This window comes from Eptatretus burgeri, chromosome 19 (genome assembly GCF_056783735.1).
Source record: "Eptatretus burgeri isolate ZD-2024b chromosome 19, Ebu_testis_v1, whole genome shotgun sequence".
NCBI lineage: Eukaryota > Metazoa > Chordata > Myxini > Myxiniformes > Myxinidae > Eptatretus > Eptatretus burgeri.
The window spans coordinates 883,197-900,773 of record NC_140979.1 but is presented as its reverse complement, the minus strand read 5'-3'; the positions used below and the strand labels follow the sequence as shown (position 1 = coordinate 900,773).

Here is a 17,577-nt window from a genome sequence, read left to right as displayed (position 1 = left end):
TTATGGAGGGGAATCAATCTGCATCCATTACAAATCCTCATCTACACGTGACGTCAGTCCCGACATTGTGATTGACTCTTGTTGATGTCCTTGGGACAGTGTGAGACAACCCCACTCCACTTTCACCATCTTCAGTGCACTCAGTGCTTACAATTTCTTGAAAACCGAAACATTTAAAGTTTTGAAACAAAAGTTCTCATCACGCCACTGGCTTGAAGGCACGAACAAGCTTTTTGCTTTATTGAATTTTTCTTTTGTGGCTCCATTTGTCACAATTCAATGACTTATGTACAGGTGCACGTTCGGCAATTTGCTCACGACGCAACAGCTCAGTGCGCTGCGACAGATGCCCATGTCCTGGGCGTGCTTCCATTCATTTGTCAGATGATCATAAAATTCGACACTATCGATGGTCGTTAAGCCGTCGTAACCCCCTGCAACAAACAGCATATCATCAAGGAGCTCCAGGCCAAAGTTGCTCCGAGGATTGAACATCGATGCCACGAGAGTCCAGGTGTTGTCTGATGGATTGTATGCCTCGACTGAGCACAGACGTTCCTCGCCGTCAAAGCCACCGACCTGTGTGAACACAAAGACACGTCCTCTTTATACCCAGCATCTACTCAAGAGGTTAGTCCCTTTCTTTATTTTCCTTTACCTAGCCTACCTGACAATTTTACCTGCCTGCTCACCCACTCATGCATTCAAACATAATAGTTTTGTCCGTATGTCGGATATCAATGGGTGTACATGTATGTGTCTTTAACCGTTTATGTTTGAGGGTTCAGCAAAAAATATATTTATCATTGGTCTTCTCTTGTCTGTTACTTGGCTTTTTAGATCAGGGCGTCACGTGTGTGATGCAAAGCTATCTGGCAGTGTCCATCAGAGAAGAAATCTGTAAGCCGACCCAGCTACTGGCACACAAACTAATCTTTAGAAAAGGCATCATGGAATCTTTGAGGCTTACTGTCATGGAGCGATGTGTGTATGTATGTATGGAGCCGAAACTCTAGGGATTGCACCTGTAATACGAGAAGAGCACTCGGTAGAGCTCATACCTCCAACATGCAATGCCTGATCCAGGAAAACATATCGGGCCCAATAAATTATTGATATATCGTGCTACACTGTTGGACCCTGACATTCGTGGGGGATACTTTCCTGAAAAATGTTGCGAATGTCGAATCCGCGAATGTTGGGATGTTGTTTCAATGGGAAAAAGGGGGATATGTTACCGGTGGTTCGTGATACATCAGGGAAAATCAAAAATCCTGTGAAAAACCGCGAATACGTGAATCACACACCTTCAAAATCACACACCAAGTTAAATGGCCTCCACCTGTGTTCAATTGTAGTCATTCTGATTATTTCAGAATAAAATCAGCTGTTCCTGTAGGTTTCCTATGTTGGGTAGTGCATTTCACAGCAAATACTCAACCATGAGAACCAAGGAGCATTCAAAAGATCTCCGGGATAAAGTTGTGGAAAGGCACCGATCAGGGGATGGCTAAAAAAATATTTCAAAAGCCTTGAATATCCCTTGGAGCACAGTCAAGACAATCATTAAGAAGTGGAAGGCACTTGGTACCACCAAGACCTTGCCGAGAACAGGCCGTCCCTCCAAACTGGATGGCCAAGCAAGGAGGAGACTGATCAGAGAGGCCACCAAGAGGCCAATGGGAACTTCGAAACAGCTGCAGGCCTTTATGGCAAAGATTGTCCACTGTGTGCATGTGACAACAATATCCCAAGCCCGACACAAGTCTGGCTTGTATGATAAGGAGGCAAGATGGAAGCCATTACTCAAAAAAGCCCACCTTTAGCCCGTATGAGGTATGCCAAAAAACACTCTGGAGATTGTGAAGCTAAGTGGAAAAAAGTTTTGTGGTCTGACGAAACCAAGATGGAACTTTTTGGCCGAAATACAAAACGTCACGTTTGGCACAAACCCAACACAGCACATCATCCAAAGAACACCATCCCTACTGTGAGGCATGGTGGTGGCAGCATCATGTTATGGGGGTGTTTCTCATCAGCAGGGACTGAGGACCTTGTCAGGTTAGAAGTGAAAATGGATGGAGAAAAATACAGAAAAATCCAATGGCGATAAGACAATGGTTCACAACACCTACTAGGATCCTCATGCAGACTGCTTGACCTTTTTAGTGTTGCGAACAATAGAAAAGGTGAGTGGAAGTTTGTGCATGGATTGTTTGCGGTATCTCACAGCGTATATGAGGTTATTATACGTAATGACACCAATGCCACTCCGGCAGCTATTCATTCGTGAGATTTCCGTCCATTCATTTGATTCTGGTATGAAGTACTCCGCACTCGCGAGGCATTCAATGCCATCGAAGCCTCCGCAAACGTATATCTGGAGCGGAAGAGAACATCAAGGTGAGAAGCACAATATCTCCCACAAACAATGTATCAGTTTCACATTGAAAAGAAATGTGAAATAAATGGGAAGAAGTATGACAAAGACAATGAGGATCATCGCAGTGGAAACTAGAACGGCACTCGGTGGCGCGCATACCTCCGTCAGGCGAAACAGTTGATGTTTTGTATCCCTCTGATAGGCCGGATCTGCATCTTGACCTTCACCAAAATCGAATCAGTGTGTTCTTGTCATCTACACAACTGATCCCCAAGTTTTGTTGGAACCCGTCCACAATTTTGAAACATCGTTCTGGTTATCGTCTCTCTCTCTCTCTCTCTCTCTCTCTCTCTCTCTCTCTCTCTCTCTCTCTCTCTCTCTCTCTCTCTCTCTCTCTCTCTCTCTCTCTCTCTCTCTCTCTCTCTCTCTCTCTCTCTCTCTCTCTCTCTCTCTCTCTCTCTCTCTCTCTCTCTCTCTCTCTCTCTCTCTCTCTCTCTCTCTCTCTCTCTCTCTCTCTCTCTCTCTCTCTCTCTCTCTCTCTCTCTCTCTCTCTCTCTCTCTCTCTCTCTCTCTCTCTCTCTCTCTCTCTCTCTCTCTGTCTCTCTCTCTCTCTCTCTCTCTCTCTCTCTCTCCCTCTTCTCAAAAGTGTGAAGAATCACTTGTAAATTAAAAAAATTACTGAATCCGGATCTTCACCAAAATCTCATCAATTGGTCGTCGTCACGCAACCAACCCGTCCACCAAGTTTCGACCGAATCCGTCAACAAATGTTTGAGACATCCCACTCACAGACAAACAAACAGGGGGTCAACACATAACCTCCATCCACCTTTGACGGCAGAGGTGATAAGGAGAAAAAAATAATAAACCAATGTCACCCGCAGGGTGACCCGTATCTTGCCAAAAGGTGACCACGTGTGACTTCTTTAAGGTCACACTGAGGTGAACAGAGCTGCTATCCACGAGAAGCGACTCCTTGAGGAATATCTGCCGACGAGAGATTCCGATGAGAATCGTTCTACAGAGTAACCATGAAAAATATGCGTTTGCCTCATAACGTCACCAAATGACGTCATAATGTCTCAAGCTTGACATATCTAGAAAGCACTCATCGAGGTGTTCAATTTGAGGTACAACACGATATGGTTCCTAAAACTTGAAAATTTGACCTTGGGGTCAAATATGTTTGACCTTTGGTGCTAACCATGAAGGTCAAGGCCAATCGCCACCAAAAATTAATCAGCTGAGCGCCAGACCATGAACTATATTCCCATGAAGTTTGAAGACGATCCGATCAAAATTACTCAAAAAATAAGGGTTTCGTCGACTCCCCTGATTTGCGCCAAAGTGACCTTGACCTTTGACCTTGACCTTCAAAATTTTGTGCACTGAAAGGGACCTATATAGGCCTCTGATATGCGAAGTTACAAAAATTTCCGATGATAACTGTGCTCTGCAGAATTTTTTTATACGTGATTACAGACAAACAAACAAACAAACAAACAAACAAAAAAAAAAAACATACAAGCTGACGAACATACCTTGCAAAAACTTCGTTTTGGCAAGATAATAATGTGAAGAAATTATTTCAAATGTGGTGTTACCTTGCCACCGAGTACGGATGCACCCGCGTCGCTGCGTTTTTCATTCATGGGCGCGACCATGGTCCATTGATTGGTTCTTGGATTGTAGCGTTCAGCTGAATTTACGCGTTCATGGCCATCAAATCCTCCGAGGGCGTAGATGAGGTTATCATGTACAGCAATGCTGATGTAACAACGCGTGACGTACATTGGAGCAATCTGGAAAAAATATTTTAATCACAGTTTATTAATTTTATATCACACACGTGTTCATGCCCAAATATGGGGAAATGCTTTGATCACTTCGTTCATCGTGCATACCAGCAGACAACAAACCACATCGACAAGACGATTAACATAATACTTGACAAACATAATGTACGTACACATGTAGCAAATCAAATAATTTTGGGATGTTGTTCAGGACCAAATATTCATCAGTCACATGGTGGAATTTGTTATTACAGATCCGCTTCCCAGTATATACTCCCAAACTACCTCTTCCCTTCCTTAGGCGAAATTATCAGAACATGGTCTGATGAGACGAAAATTGGACTTTTTGGTCTAAATTCAAACCGGTACATCTGGAGCAAGCCGAATACTGCATGCACATCACCCAATTAACACGTCCATCCCTACTGTCAATCATGGTGGTGACAACATCATTTTATGGGGCTGCTTTTCATCAGCGGGGACTGGCAAGCTTGTCAGGATAGAAGGGACAATGGACAATGGACGGTGCAAAGTACAGGAGAATCCTTGATGAAAACCTGCTCGAGTCAGCCATGAATCTGAAACTGGGTAGGAGATACACATTTCAGAACAATGGTCCGAAGCACAAATCTCAAGCCACAATGCAGTGGCTGAACAAGAAGAAAATTAATGTTCTTGAGTGGCCCAGTCGAAGTCCTGACTTGAACCAAATTTAACATTTATGGCGAGACTTGAAGATTGCAGTCCATCGACGATCCCCATTAAACTTGGCCGAACTGGAGGAAGTTTCACATGAAGAGTGGGTAAAGATTTCACCATCTCACTGTGCAAAGCTGGTTTTGACCTACCCACAAAGACTCAGAGCAGTCATTGCTGCAAAAGGTGCTTCCACCAGGTACTGACCTGAGGGGCTGAATATTTTTGTATCCAGAGAATTTTGAGTTGTACATGTTTTTTGCAGGTATTCCTGACATGTAACCTCCATGAAGTATCACAGTGTTGAGTTTAATCTCTTCAGGATTGGATAGAGATTTTTTAAATTCATTTTTTTGACGCCTCCCACACTCTTCCAGCTGAAGAAGTTGCATGAAGCAACCCAGGAAGGTCTACACAAGGTAAGCGCTTTTGCTGTTTCGAACCCTTCCCAGAGTTCCTCCACAACTAGACGTTCACACATAGTACATACAATGCAACACACCTCGGACCGAACACCTCACACACTCCTCTCGCCGAAGAAGCTGCATAAAGCAACCTTATAAGGCATACACAAGGTAAGGTCTTTCTTTATTATTTATATATTGACTGTTTTTGACATTTGGACGTGGTACATGCTTGGGAGCCTCATTGGTATTCATCACTGTCTGCGCTCTCGCTGAAGATTCGCCAATAAGCGATGAAACCGCTCTGGTAGCTGAGGGGGGGGGGTGGCATTGGGATTCTCATGTGTGTACGATGTGTGAACATCTTTATAGTTGTGGAGGAACTTTCGGAAGGGTTCGAAACAGCATAGCGCTTACCTTGTGTCGGTCTTCTTGGGTTGCTTTATGCAGCTTCTTCGGCTGGAGTATGGGAGCGATCAATTGAATATATATCTTCTCAAGACACTCAAAATGGTAAAGGTTTTTACAAAAAAAAATGTACACAATGTCGAGGCTCATTTAAGAGCTAAACTAAGATGAGCGCTAAATTATTAAGATAAGGGAATAACAATTGATAATAACAAACCTGCTTCCAAACGCGGTTGACCGGGTCAAATCGTCGACCATCACTGAAGTAATTTAAACTGTCAAAGCCACCCACAAGATATATGAATCCATCGAGGTAGGCGGTTTCAAAGTAGGCCCTCGGTGCTTCCTCTTCCGTCGTCACGTTGACCCAGGTATCGGTTCTTGGGTTGTAGGTTTCAATGGCATTGGTTGGAGACCCGGCGTTCCAGCCACCGATGGCAAACAGGACAGAAGACGGCAAGCGTGGCCGTGTCAACGCGGAATGGTGTTTCGATCTGAGGTTCGAATCTTTCTGGAGCTTGCTTGCGAAATTGAGAAGACGGTGACATTTTTTTGACCTCTTCACGTATTCATTGCACCTCGCCACATCGATCAAGCGATTGGAGGGCTGTACGCCAAAGCGAACCTATGGGAAATGGGCGTGTTAATGGATGGCACAGAGAGATCAACCGTACATGCTGGTGTAACCACGGATAACCGAGGTAACTTAAACACACTAACATTGAGCGTCATTAGCCCGTTACCCCCCGTACAGCGGGAGACGGTATTTTGAATCACTTCTGTGTGTCTGTGTCTGTGTGTCTGTTTGGGCCGTGACAAATTTTACCATTTGAGCTGTTGTCATCAAATTTTGAACAAAGCTTTATTGAAAGAATATGGAGAGGTCAAGTTAAGAATTTGGTCAAAAGGTCAAGAGGTCAAAAGTACTGTTCAGCACACGGAAGAAGGAGAAGTCCGAACACAAAGCGGATGGGCTTCGCATTTTGAGATGCTTTCTGTATGTAGTAACAGGAAGCTGGTAAAGTTCGAGCCTGGATGACGGCAACACGTAATTCGTTATGTTGAGGAGCCATTGCCCCCATGATATGGTGAATCACGTCCTATTATACATGAGGGCCGTACCGGAAGTCATCAGCACGTTCATTGTACAGCAAAACAAAGGTACATGGAAGAAAACTCATATTGCCAAGAATTACTGGACGGACCACGTTACTTTCCTCCAAAATATCCAGAATGATCCACGCTTTTCTGCACGCGCTGCACGAGCTTAAAATCCTGCTGAGGTGGAACTCCGTTCCTACACTTCACAACCAGCTACGCACGGCCACCTGGACTTCCTCATCGTTTTCATAGTGCTGGCCTCTCATGTGATCTTTCAAGGGCCTGAACAGATGGTAGTACATGGAAGAAGGGCAAGTCCAGACTGTACGGGGTGTTGTGGAGTACTTATTCCTAATAACAATAATAATAATAACGAGAGGCGCAATGCTTTATAACTGCGAGCAGTTATTGCCGGGTACCATGACGCCTCATTTCGATACAACCCCGCTTCGATCGGACACCTGACCCACAACGTCCTCTTTATCAAGAAAATGTTATTTAATTTATTTCCTTCAATCGAATAGAGACACCAAACCACATGACCGATCAAATATTCGTCATCACCTGCCTCCTCCCACCCCAGCCCTTCCTCCTCCCACCACAGTCCCTCCAGACTCCCACCCCACCCTCCCTCCTCCCAATGCAGTCTCTCTGGACACCCACCTCACCACTTCTCCCTGCCAGCACAGTCCCTCCGGACTCCCACCCCCACCCCTTCCCCTCCCAGTACCTCTGGACACCCACCCCCACCCTCCCTCCCACCACAGCCCCTGTCTCCTCCAACCCCACCCCTTCCCTCCCACCACAGCCCCTGCCTCCTCCCACCCCACCTCTTCCCACCACAGCCCCTGCCTCCTCCCACCCCACCTCTTCCCACCACAGCCCCTGCCTCCTCCCACCCCACCTCTTCCCACCACAGCCCCTGCCTCCTCCCACCCCACCTCTTCCCACCACACCCCCTGCCTCCTCCCACCCCACCTTTTCCCACCACAGCCCCTGCCTCCTCCCATCCCACCTCTTCCCACCACAGCCCCTGCCTCCTCCCACTCCACCACTTCCCCTCCCACCACACCCCCTGTCTCCTCCAACCCCACCCCTTACGGAGCATCGGGTCTCCTCTCAGGGCACGTTGAACATGCAGAAAGTCATCCAATCAATCAGTACATTGGTTGTGGTTGCCACCAACCTCTTCGCACGCATCCCTGCCATATCGGTGGTACGACCACATCTCTTGCTTCGCACACACAGCGTTCTCAAACATTCAGGCCAAACCTTTCCAGATCCCCCAACCTGGCGATATAACTTTCATCCAAGCATCATTTAACACAAACTGTCGATGAGTATTGTTTGGAATTCCTGATGTGTTTGTGCTGAGTAATAGGTATGTCTGAAGTTTTCATCCTTTATCATGAGCTCTCTCGTCCAAGTGTAATTCCTCACCACAAACAGTATCCCTGGTGATTCATCGGCACGGAGTTCCATCGATGAGTTCACCGTCCTTCCAGAGAGGCGTTAACCAGGGTCTCTTGTACGACAGCATCCTCGGTGGACGTTGGATATCCCATGAGGCCTTTTTGAAAGGAGAGAGCCACTCATTTGGTGGCATTCTGGGCAGAATTATAAATTCCTGAAATAGTTCCGGATTGCTTTGGTCGTAAGCACCGGGTGATGAAGGTCGCGACCGATTTCGGGCGTGAGAGGTGAAAGCTGGGCATCTTGATGAAACGTGATCAGCAGTTTATCATCCCTATCGCTCAAGCCAATAGAGAACAGAATAAATTATTTGATCAATAATCTCCACCATGACTGGCAGTCTCAAGATGTGGCCACGCCGAGTTTTTCAAGTCACCTGAGCAGCAAGTTACAGGTGATTACGTACATGCACTCTCACCATGTCCGATAAAATGGACGTGCACTACCACAGAAATGTTCGCTTTGGCTGTTGTTGTCATGATACCTTCTCCAAGGAAGGTATGGGGATACCAACAACAACAACAACAACAACAACAACAACAACCGGCACCATCAGCACCACTCTCATTATTGGCTGGCCTGGCCGCTTTCGCCTTTCAGTTGGAATTAATTCTCAGAAAATTACTTTTTAATAACCGGTGGTAAGTTGGAAAATAATTTTAAAATTTACACCTGAATCTTTGGGAAAACTGTGAATGAGAATGAAAGGAAATGGGCAAAGCAAATACCTTGGGGAGTAAACGCGTCATGTACATCTTTCGGCTGTCCGGCTGGTGACCGATCCACTTCACAATGGAGTGAAACACAAACTCTTCTTTGTTCACATTGAGGGTGTCTTCTGAGATGATCTGATCCAGGTCATCAACAACAAGTTCCACAAGTTCCTCACTCTTTTCCACCACGTCCTTGAAGTGCGACAAGATGAACTCGTACGTCGTTCGCTCAAGGCATTCACTAAAATATGACTTCGCAAACTTGTGCATTCCGATACAATTCTCAGGGGACAGCCGACTCTTCAGGAAGTTGCAGCAGTGGTGGACGACCCTTGGGAAAGCAAACCGAGTGGCAGCGGAAAACAATCTCTCCACGTTGTTTTCTGTGATGTGCACGGGCCTCATGTAGGCAGATTCGATCAGTGACCGCATAATGTCTGGAGTCACCTCCTTCGTCGCAAACTCGCGTTGCTCTTCACTTTCAACCGTCCTGGTGAATAATATCCTGTGTGGTGGTTCGGGGGTTGCAATTGGGAGTTTGAAGCAGGATACGATGATTGTTAAACATTATTATTGTCACAAGATCACTCAACTGGTAGCATACTTACCTCGAAACTGTCCGGTCATCTAAAGTGACTGCAATTGTCATCTGTTTCCATGGCAACAGAGGGGAAAGCATTGTAAAGCACACTATAGAGTGAGATTGTTAAACTGGCGGCGAGCACTCACTCTCTTGTGAACAGTTGAGATCCCAGGGTTTCTTTCAAAGAGCAGACCTTTAATCTGGTACCCCAAATTCCCTGTTTGGCTCACAATGAGCTTGATCATCTTTCTCTCCTCGTTCGGCTTCTTCATGGTCTATAATCACTTCCTGCAGGGAACTCCATTGAGAGTCTCTGATGGCTGTCCAAATCGTTGTTGTAATTTGTTTTTTTCGAAAACAACAAACAAAAAAATGAACCAATTCCCCTGCTAACCCCCTGCCCCCCTCTGCGGAATATCCTCTTTCCTCCCCATGTTGCTTTTCCATGGAAGGCAGTCTCAAATCACAAGTGATTCTATCAGGATTACATGCAGTGGGGTCCAAATTCTGAGTCCAGGATTACATGCAGTGAGGTCCAAAGTCTGAGTCCAGGATGACATGCAGTGAGGTCCAAAGTCTGAGTCCAGGATGACATGCAGTGAGGTCCAAAGTCTGAGTCCAGGATTACATGCAGTGGGGTCCAAAGTCTGAGTCCAGGATTACATGCAATGGGGTCCAAAGTCTGAGTCCAGGATTACATGCAGTGAGGTCCAAAGTCTGAGTCCAGGATTACATGCAATGGGGTCCAAAGTCTGAGTCCAGGATTACATCTTGACAAGTGCCCGAGTCCTTGCTGATGAGAAACATCGCCATAACATGATGCTGCCACCACCATGCTGCACAGTTGGGGATGGTGTTCTTTGGGTGATGTACTGTGCTGGGCTTATGCCAAATGTATCGTTTTGCATTTAGGCCAAAAAGTTCCATCTTGGATTCGTCAGACCACAAAACTTTTTGCCACGTCACTTCAGAATCTCCAGAGTGGTTTTTTGCATGCCTCAAACGGGACTCAAAGTGGGCTTTTTTGAGTAATCGCTTCCTTCTTGCGACCCTACTGTATAGGTCAGACTTGTGGAGTTTTTGGGATATTGTTGTCACATGCACACAGTGAACAGTCTTTGGCATAAAGGCATACAGCTCTTTCAAAGTTGCCATTGGCCTCTTGGTGGCCTCTCTGATCATTCTCCTCCTTGCTTGGTCATCCAGTTTGGAGGGACGGCCTGATCTCGGCAGGGTCTTGGTGGTACCATACACCTTCCACTTCTCAATGATTGTCTTGACTGTGCTCCAAGGGATATTCAAGGCCTTTGAAATATTTTTATACCCATCCCCTGATCTGTGCCTTTCCACAACTTTATCCCAGAGGTCTTTTGAAAGCTCCTTGGTGCTCATGGTTGAGTCTTTGCTGTGAAATGTACTACCCAGCAGAGGAAACCGAGAGGAACAGCTGATTTTATTCTGAAATAATCAGAATCACTACAATTTAACAAAGGTGGAGGCCAATTAACTTGGTGTGTGATCTTGAAGGTGACTGATTACACCTGAGCTAATTTACAATTGCTATTACTGTATAAGGGGGGTGGGTGGACACTTATCCCACCAAGATGTTCTAGTTTTATATTTTTAATTAATTTTCGAAAATTTGTCGAATTTCTTCATCACCTGGAAGTTGTGGGTTACGATGTGTAAATAAAGTTTGAAAAAGCCTCATTTAATGGAATTTAATTCCAGCATTTGAGGAAACAAAAGTTGAAATTTTTGAAAGGGGGTGTAGACGTTCTTCAGGCACTGTAGATTGAGCTTCAGTGTCTGTCCAAGCCAGAACATCATTACCATTTGGGCAAACACCAATTAATAAAATCGACATTTTTTTTTCACTGTTGTGTTCGTCAAGTTAAGTTCGAGTACAAAATGGATGTGGATGGCCTTTGCATTTCGAGATGCTTCCTCGTTTTGTTTCCGATTAGAATGTGGTGAACCACTTCATTTGAATGAGTGGAGGTAAGCGATTGGACCAACAAGGGGAAACGTTTCTCCAGGTGGGAGAATATGGGAATAAAGACAAGTTGTATTGAGCAGAACACTTGGACATTGAGGAGGTTCACATGAAGTGATTCTGTGGTTGGATTTGTGGGCAGGAAAGTAAATGGAGTCAAGAAAGCTAGGAATATAATCAAAGGTAGACCAGAATTCGTGTATCATTCCAATTTGTGGGATAACCTCGAGTTATGTACACTCGACATTGGGATGTCCGACGTGAGCTCGAATCCGTACGCAGCTATAAACTGTCATCCTGGTGTTTTGCATGCAGGACAATCCATCGATGTGTGTACCGCTCATGGGATGGACGATAAACTGGGTGTTCCATCTGACGGCCTCAGTTGCTGGACGTTCCAGATCCCACGGTGTAAGTTTGGTCTAACTTGTCCCACTTTATCACAAGTGTGAAGTTTGTTTCTCCTCTCACCCTCATGAGTACCTCACTCCTGTCCCTTTTCATCTGCCTATTTCAAACCACCCTGACCTCCACCCCCTCTGCCACTGCGCTTCTACAAACCATGAGAATGTCTACTTGCATCATCCGACTTGAGAAGCGAATCAACCAGAGGCACGTGAAGTATTCAACGATTTTAAATCGACGGTGGTTAAAATGTGTAATCCAAACTTGCACTTTATCAACATCATCTAACCTCTTTCAACAAAGCTGTAACTTGTTCTTGACGACCATTAACGAACGATCGGTTTGCCTTGCCTGAAATAGTGGCTGGCGGTGCACATGACGTTCTTGTGTATGTTAAAGGTGACTCCGTCCACTTTGAAGACGGCGTCACAGAGAGACCCTTCAAGTCTCTGTTCGTTCATGATGTCCCACCAATTCTGCTTCATCTCTCGGTCCATCTCCATGGTTCTGCTGCACAATGGTACACGTGGTCACGTGGTAACGTGAAGTGGACTTTTAGGAGAACTGGGGAGACGTTTGGGATGACATGATGGATGAAAGGGATGGGTGGGATATCAAGGTTCACAGGTCAAAGGGAGAGGGTAATGACATCAGGGAAAGGGAGGGAGAGGTGAGGATGTCGTTATCCACGGGTCAAATCAACGTCAGGCATAAATGGAGGGATGGTAACATGAGGCGATAGCTTAAAATGGAATCAGATTATTTACGGAGAATCATTGAGAACTTGTCGATAATTTGAGTATGCATGGGTGGTTGAGTCCACGTGCTGAGTGTGTGAGGGTCTCGTGAAGAGATGGTGTGTGATCGGTGAGTAAATTCTTCACTATAAGACTTCGTCAGCGGAGGCATGATAAGACGAAAAAAAAATTCCACCATTTTAAATTTTAACACCTTTTGTCCATGAGCCTGCCACACTTTCCTAATCCCCACTCCCCACCACTCAAATTATATGACGTCACAATCATCGATTATATACAGTAATCTGGTGTTACAGGACTGAAGTGGGAGTGGAGTGGAGTACAGGACACAAACAATGGAGTGGGGAGGAATTGGGAGGGGGCTCCACAAAAGGCTGCGTGCGGTGGATAAGATGGATTGAGAAGGAAACTCTCAAGAGGGAAAACCGGAAAGTTGGAAGGAGGGATTAGGGTGGGGGTTTAACGAGGGTAGACGTGGAAGGAAAAATGGGAATAAAGAGAATGTGGAAGGTCGTTCCAAAGGTCGAAAAAAAAACTTTAAAAAGACAGAATAAATCAGTGGAGATGAGCAGTGATCCTGGATTTGGGGAGTTTTATCAGAACGGGGTTGATGGTGGACCGTGTGCACCTCGTAGACCTTGTGCCTGGAAGAGACAAAGCGTGGAACGAGGGGAGAGAGAGAGAGAGAGAGAGAGAGAGAGAGAGAGAGAGAGAGAGAGAGAGAGAGAGAGAGAGAGAGAGAGAGAGAGAGAGAGAGAGAGAGAGAGAGAGAGAGAGAGAGAGAGAGAGAGAGAGAGAGAGAGAGAGAGAGAGAGAGAGAGCGCAAGACCAGAAAGAAGGTGTTCGGAGAATGAGAGACCACCGACCTGTCTGCGGAGAGAGAGAGAGTGAGAGATACAAAGACTCATCCTCATCCTTTTCTCTATTCATGAGTTTTATTGTAATTTCAAGTCCTTCGTGTTTTATTCTTCGCCCCTGAGTGAATGATGGCCAAGTCTTGTGTTTCAGTAAGATTGAATAAGAATACGTGCCATGGTTAAATCTGCTCGAACGTGCCTCTTTTTCTTGAAAAAAACACTTGTTTTTGAATGGTTATTTCCTTGTGTGTTTGTAATAAATAAGAGTTTGTTGCTATTTACAATCTGTCTCGGTTATCTTTTCCTTCCTTGGTCCGACGCAGAGCACAAGTAAGGTTAGACGGGATGTTCTCACCCAACAATTTGCTTTGTTAACCAGCGCACACTCACGACAGGAATCCGAGTGTGCGATGAGAGCACTGACCCCAATTAGCCGGTCGTCCACAGGTAACGCGAAGTCGTCGTCACGCGAAGAAGTGCAAACCTGCCCGGATTGGCAGTGCCAATCGGCGTTTGTGGTTGCTTCGCAACCTGCAGCGACCTGAGGACCGGATGTTCGGGAGGGACCCGAGTTCTTCCCTGATTTGTGCATGATATAATACATTAAATCAAGCACATCTTACCTTAAATATAACATGTCTACCAACCAGCCCAACCATCCCACTCACCTGTGCCTCAAACTGTTCAAATATTCAAACGGTTATTCATAAACGTTTAAAAAAATAAAATAAACGGCTTTCTTGTCTCCTAGCAACCACTGAAATGCCTTTGGACAACTCTCAGTTGAGTTTAAGGGAACACTTTCATGACCTCGCTCCTGTTGGTCGTCCATTGCACCATTACAAACATCCTCATCTCCAATAGTTTGTAGAGCAGTGAAATGATTTCCTCCACCAGGAATCCTTCCATCCTGCTCACTACTCCAGGCTTTTTAAACTCCACCACCGAAGGTGGACGAGGTCATGTCTGTCTGTTTGTGTACAGGATATCTCAAAAGGTTGTGGATGGATTGGGACGAAACTCGGTGGACGTGTTGGGTGTGTGACAAGGACGAATTGATTCGGTTTTGGTGAAGGTCCGAATCCGGATCTGGATACGAGAATTATTTAATATTTTTAAAAAGTGATTCTTCACTGTTGAGAGATCGGGCCAACAACGATGTAGAGCACGACATCTCAAACATGTCGAGGGGGTACGCCATTAAAAATAACTTTGAGTCGAACACCAAAACCTTGGTCCACTACACGAGCTCCCAGATATCCATCCTGATCCACTGGAAGGTCTTGCTGGTGTTGGCTTAACGGTTGAGGGTGGTGGGCTTGTGTTCCGAGGATCCTGAGTTCAACTCTCACTCTACTGTTCAATTAATACCAGGTGGGGTTGACATCCTTCAGATGTCGGCAAATTGAATGCCAGCTTGCTGGTATTCCGTGTCGGAGTGGTGACCCGTCCAGGATTGTGCCAAATCGCCAAGGAGACTGCATAGGCAGCACCAACTACTCTGCACAGACAGAGGATGGTCCCAATGGAATGTCCTGTTTCTGGGAATTCATTCTTCTGGAAGAGAGGTGAGAAAATGAATGACATTGAGGGTGACTGCAATTCAGGTGGCCCTTCAACTTCGACAAAACGGAAACTGACGAAGTACCAAGGTGCCGCTAAATACGGCACGAAGTTTTGTTCCACCTGGACAGCAACATGTCGGTCTATCAACGCAGATAAGACTGTGGAGTGTTTGTGGATCTCAACCGTACGGTGTCGTGCGTTGTCTCGTGTCGCCGGCCAAACCGACTGACAAAACCTTCAAAGAACGTGGGACCAGGGGACAAGCTTCAAATGGAAATCTCTCCCGAAGTTCTAGAACATTCCATTCACCTGATGAATGCCGGTTCGAGGATGCTGAGTGTGATTACTGTCACTGTGTGGGGCATATTGCCAAGGGTTGGACTCCGACAAAGGATCTGAGACGAAGACCCAATTCCTTCGGTACCAGGTCTCTTCGGAGAATCCTTGGCTATCGCTGGTTGGACTTTGTTGTCCAAAGAGCGGTTGCGTAATGTTGATGTGCAATACGGTGGCGAGAGATCCACGGTACCTCTCATGATCGTGGATGGTGTCGGTCCAAGTCTTGGGATTGGCTGAAGGTGTTCAAGTTTAAATAGGCCGAGGACAACGCTCCAGAAGATCTTACCAGGGAGCTCCTGCTGCGGAGGAAAGTGAACCATCACCTCCTGTGGAATCATCAGAAGAGGGGTGCTCCGTCGCTCTTCTCGCTCCAGAAGACCTCCTATCCAATTGGATTTGTGACCCTTATTTATGAGATCTGGGAATGAACATCTGCAATGGTTCCACAAGGTCGTGTATGGTATTGTTCGTTTACTTGTGGTGACAAAAGGAAATGGGGAGACCACGTGGGGTTCAGTGAATTGTTGACATGAATCGTTTGATCATTATCGGTGTGTTTGAAGATTTGGGATGTTTGCGGTTGGGATTTATCAACTCCATGTTTCTTCGCAGATCGTGGGTGTTATTCACAGCCGGCACCTTCTGTCATGAGTGCATTTGGAAGTGATTTCTGATTTGTTTGTGTGAGTTTAAACAGGAAGTATTGTAACATGTTGTGCTTTTCGGTGGTAGGGAGCGTGCTTGAACTTCCGTGAGTTCGTGTGTTGAGCTGTGATTAAATGCTTTGCCTTCGTCGGACCACCCTTCGTGATACATTTCAAACACAACATGCAGTATACAGTACGTACAGTGCACAAAACATTAAAAAATATTCTTACGGCAATGACGATTCCAATATGTATGAAACAATGGTTCGCCATTCACCCAATGGTTGGAAAGCTCAGCTGGCCTCACCTCACTCACACCTGAAATCATGATAAATCGTACGGTCGCCATTTTGTACTGAGGTCGCCATTTTGTACTGAGGTTGTCATTTTGTACAGAAGCCGCCATTTTGTACAGAGGCCGCCATTTTGTACTGAGGTCGCCATTTTGTACTGAGGTTGTCATTTTGTACTGAGGTTGTCATTTTGTACTGAGGTTGTCATTTTGTACTGAGGTTGTCATTTTGTACTGAGGTTGTCATTTTGTACTGAGGTTGCCATTTTGTACTGAGGTTGTCATTTTGTACTGAGGTTGTCATTTTGTACTGAGGTTGCCATTTTGTACTGAGGCCCCCATTTTGTACTGAGGTTGCCATTTTGTACTGAGGTCGCCATTTTGTACTGAGGTTGTCATTTTGTACTGAGGTCACCATTTTGTACTGAGGTTGCCATTTTGTACTGAGGTCACCATTTTGTACTGAGGTTGCCATTTTGTACTGAGGTCGCCATTTTGTACTAAGGTTGTCATTTTGTACTGAGGTCACCATTTTGTACTGAGGTTGCCATTTTGTACTGAGGCCCCCATTTTGTACTGAGGTTGCCATTTTATACTGAGGTCACCATTTTGAACTGAGGTTGTCATTTTGTACTGAGGCCGCCATTTTGTACTGAGGTTGCCATTTTGTACTGAGGCCGCCATTTTGTACTGAGGTTGCCATTTTGTACTGAGGTCACCATTTTATACTGAGGACGTCATTTTGTACTGAGGTTGTCATTTTGTACTGAGGCCGCCATTTTGTACTGAGGTTGCCATTTTTTTACTGAGGTCACCATTTTGTACTGAGGACGCCATTTTGTACTGAGGTTGCCATTTTGTACTGAGGTTGCCATTTTGTACTGAGGTCAACATTTTGTACTGAGGACGCCATTTTGTACTGAGGTTGTCATTTTGTACTGAGGTTGCCATTTTGTACTGAGGTTGCCATTTTGTACTGAGGTCACCATTTTGTACTGAGGTCACCATTTTGTACTGAGGTCGCCATTTTGTACTGAGGTTGTCATTTTGTACTGAGGTCACCATTTTGTACTTAGGTCACCATTTTGTACTGAGGACGCCATTTTGTACAAAGGCCACCATTTTGTACTGAGGACGCCATTTTGTACTGAGGCCGCCAT

At 45.6% G+C, this 17,577-nt stretch overlaps 1 protein-coding gene across 7 annotated transcripts; it reads right to left on the bottom strand.

Moving 5' to 3' along the window:
* Positions 1 to 212: 212 nt before the first annotated feature.
* Positions 213 to 15,786, bottom strand: LOC147008358 (kelch-like protein 10). 7 transcript variants are annotated; one of them, XM_085864860.1, is made up of 8 exons: positions 14,242 to 14,273; positions 13,998 to 14,114; positions 12,310 to 12,468; positions 8,990 to 9,479; positions 5,905 to 6,312; positions 3,988 to 4,185; positions 2,231 to 2,380; positions 213 to 579 (listed from the first exon to the last, which is right to left on the bottom strand). In XM_085864860.1, the coding sequence occupies exons 3-8, from the start codon at positions 12,459 to 12,461 to the stop codon at positions 277 to 279; spliced, it is 1,701 nt and encodes a 566-aa protein (XP_085720986.1). In that variant the 5' UTR covers positions 12,462 to 12,468; positions 13,998 to 14,114; positions 14,242 to 14,273; the 3' UTR covers positions 213 to 276. The 7 variants fall into 7 exon arrangements, with proteins under 7 accessions (XP_085720986.1, XP_085720985.1, XP_085720989.1 ...); XM_085864859.1 differs by having other exon boundaries at positions 13,998 to 14,152; positions 14,242 to 14,260; XM_085864863.1 differs by lacking the exon at positions 13,998 to 14,114 and having other exon boundaries at positions 14,242 to 15,786.
* Between the last annotated feature and the right edge of the window lie 1,791 nt (positions 15,787 to 17,577).

Coding starts and splice junctions, on each gene's coding strand:
- LOC147008358 (XM_085864863.1), bottom strand. CDS start 12,461: ATGGAGATGGACCGAGAGATGAAGCAGAATTGGTGGGACATCATGAAC. Junction 9,480..12,309: donor ACCGCCAGCCACTATTTCAG/GCAAGGCAAACC, acceptor ACCACCACACAG/GATATTATTCACCAGGACGG. Junction 2,381..3,987: donor CATCCGTACTCGGTGGCAAG/GTAACACCACAT, acceptor CTTCCGCTCCAG/ATATACGTTTGCGGAGGCTT.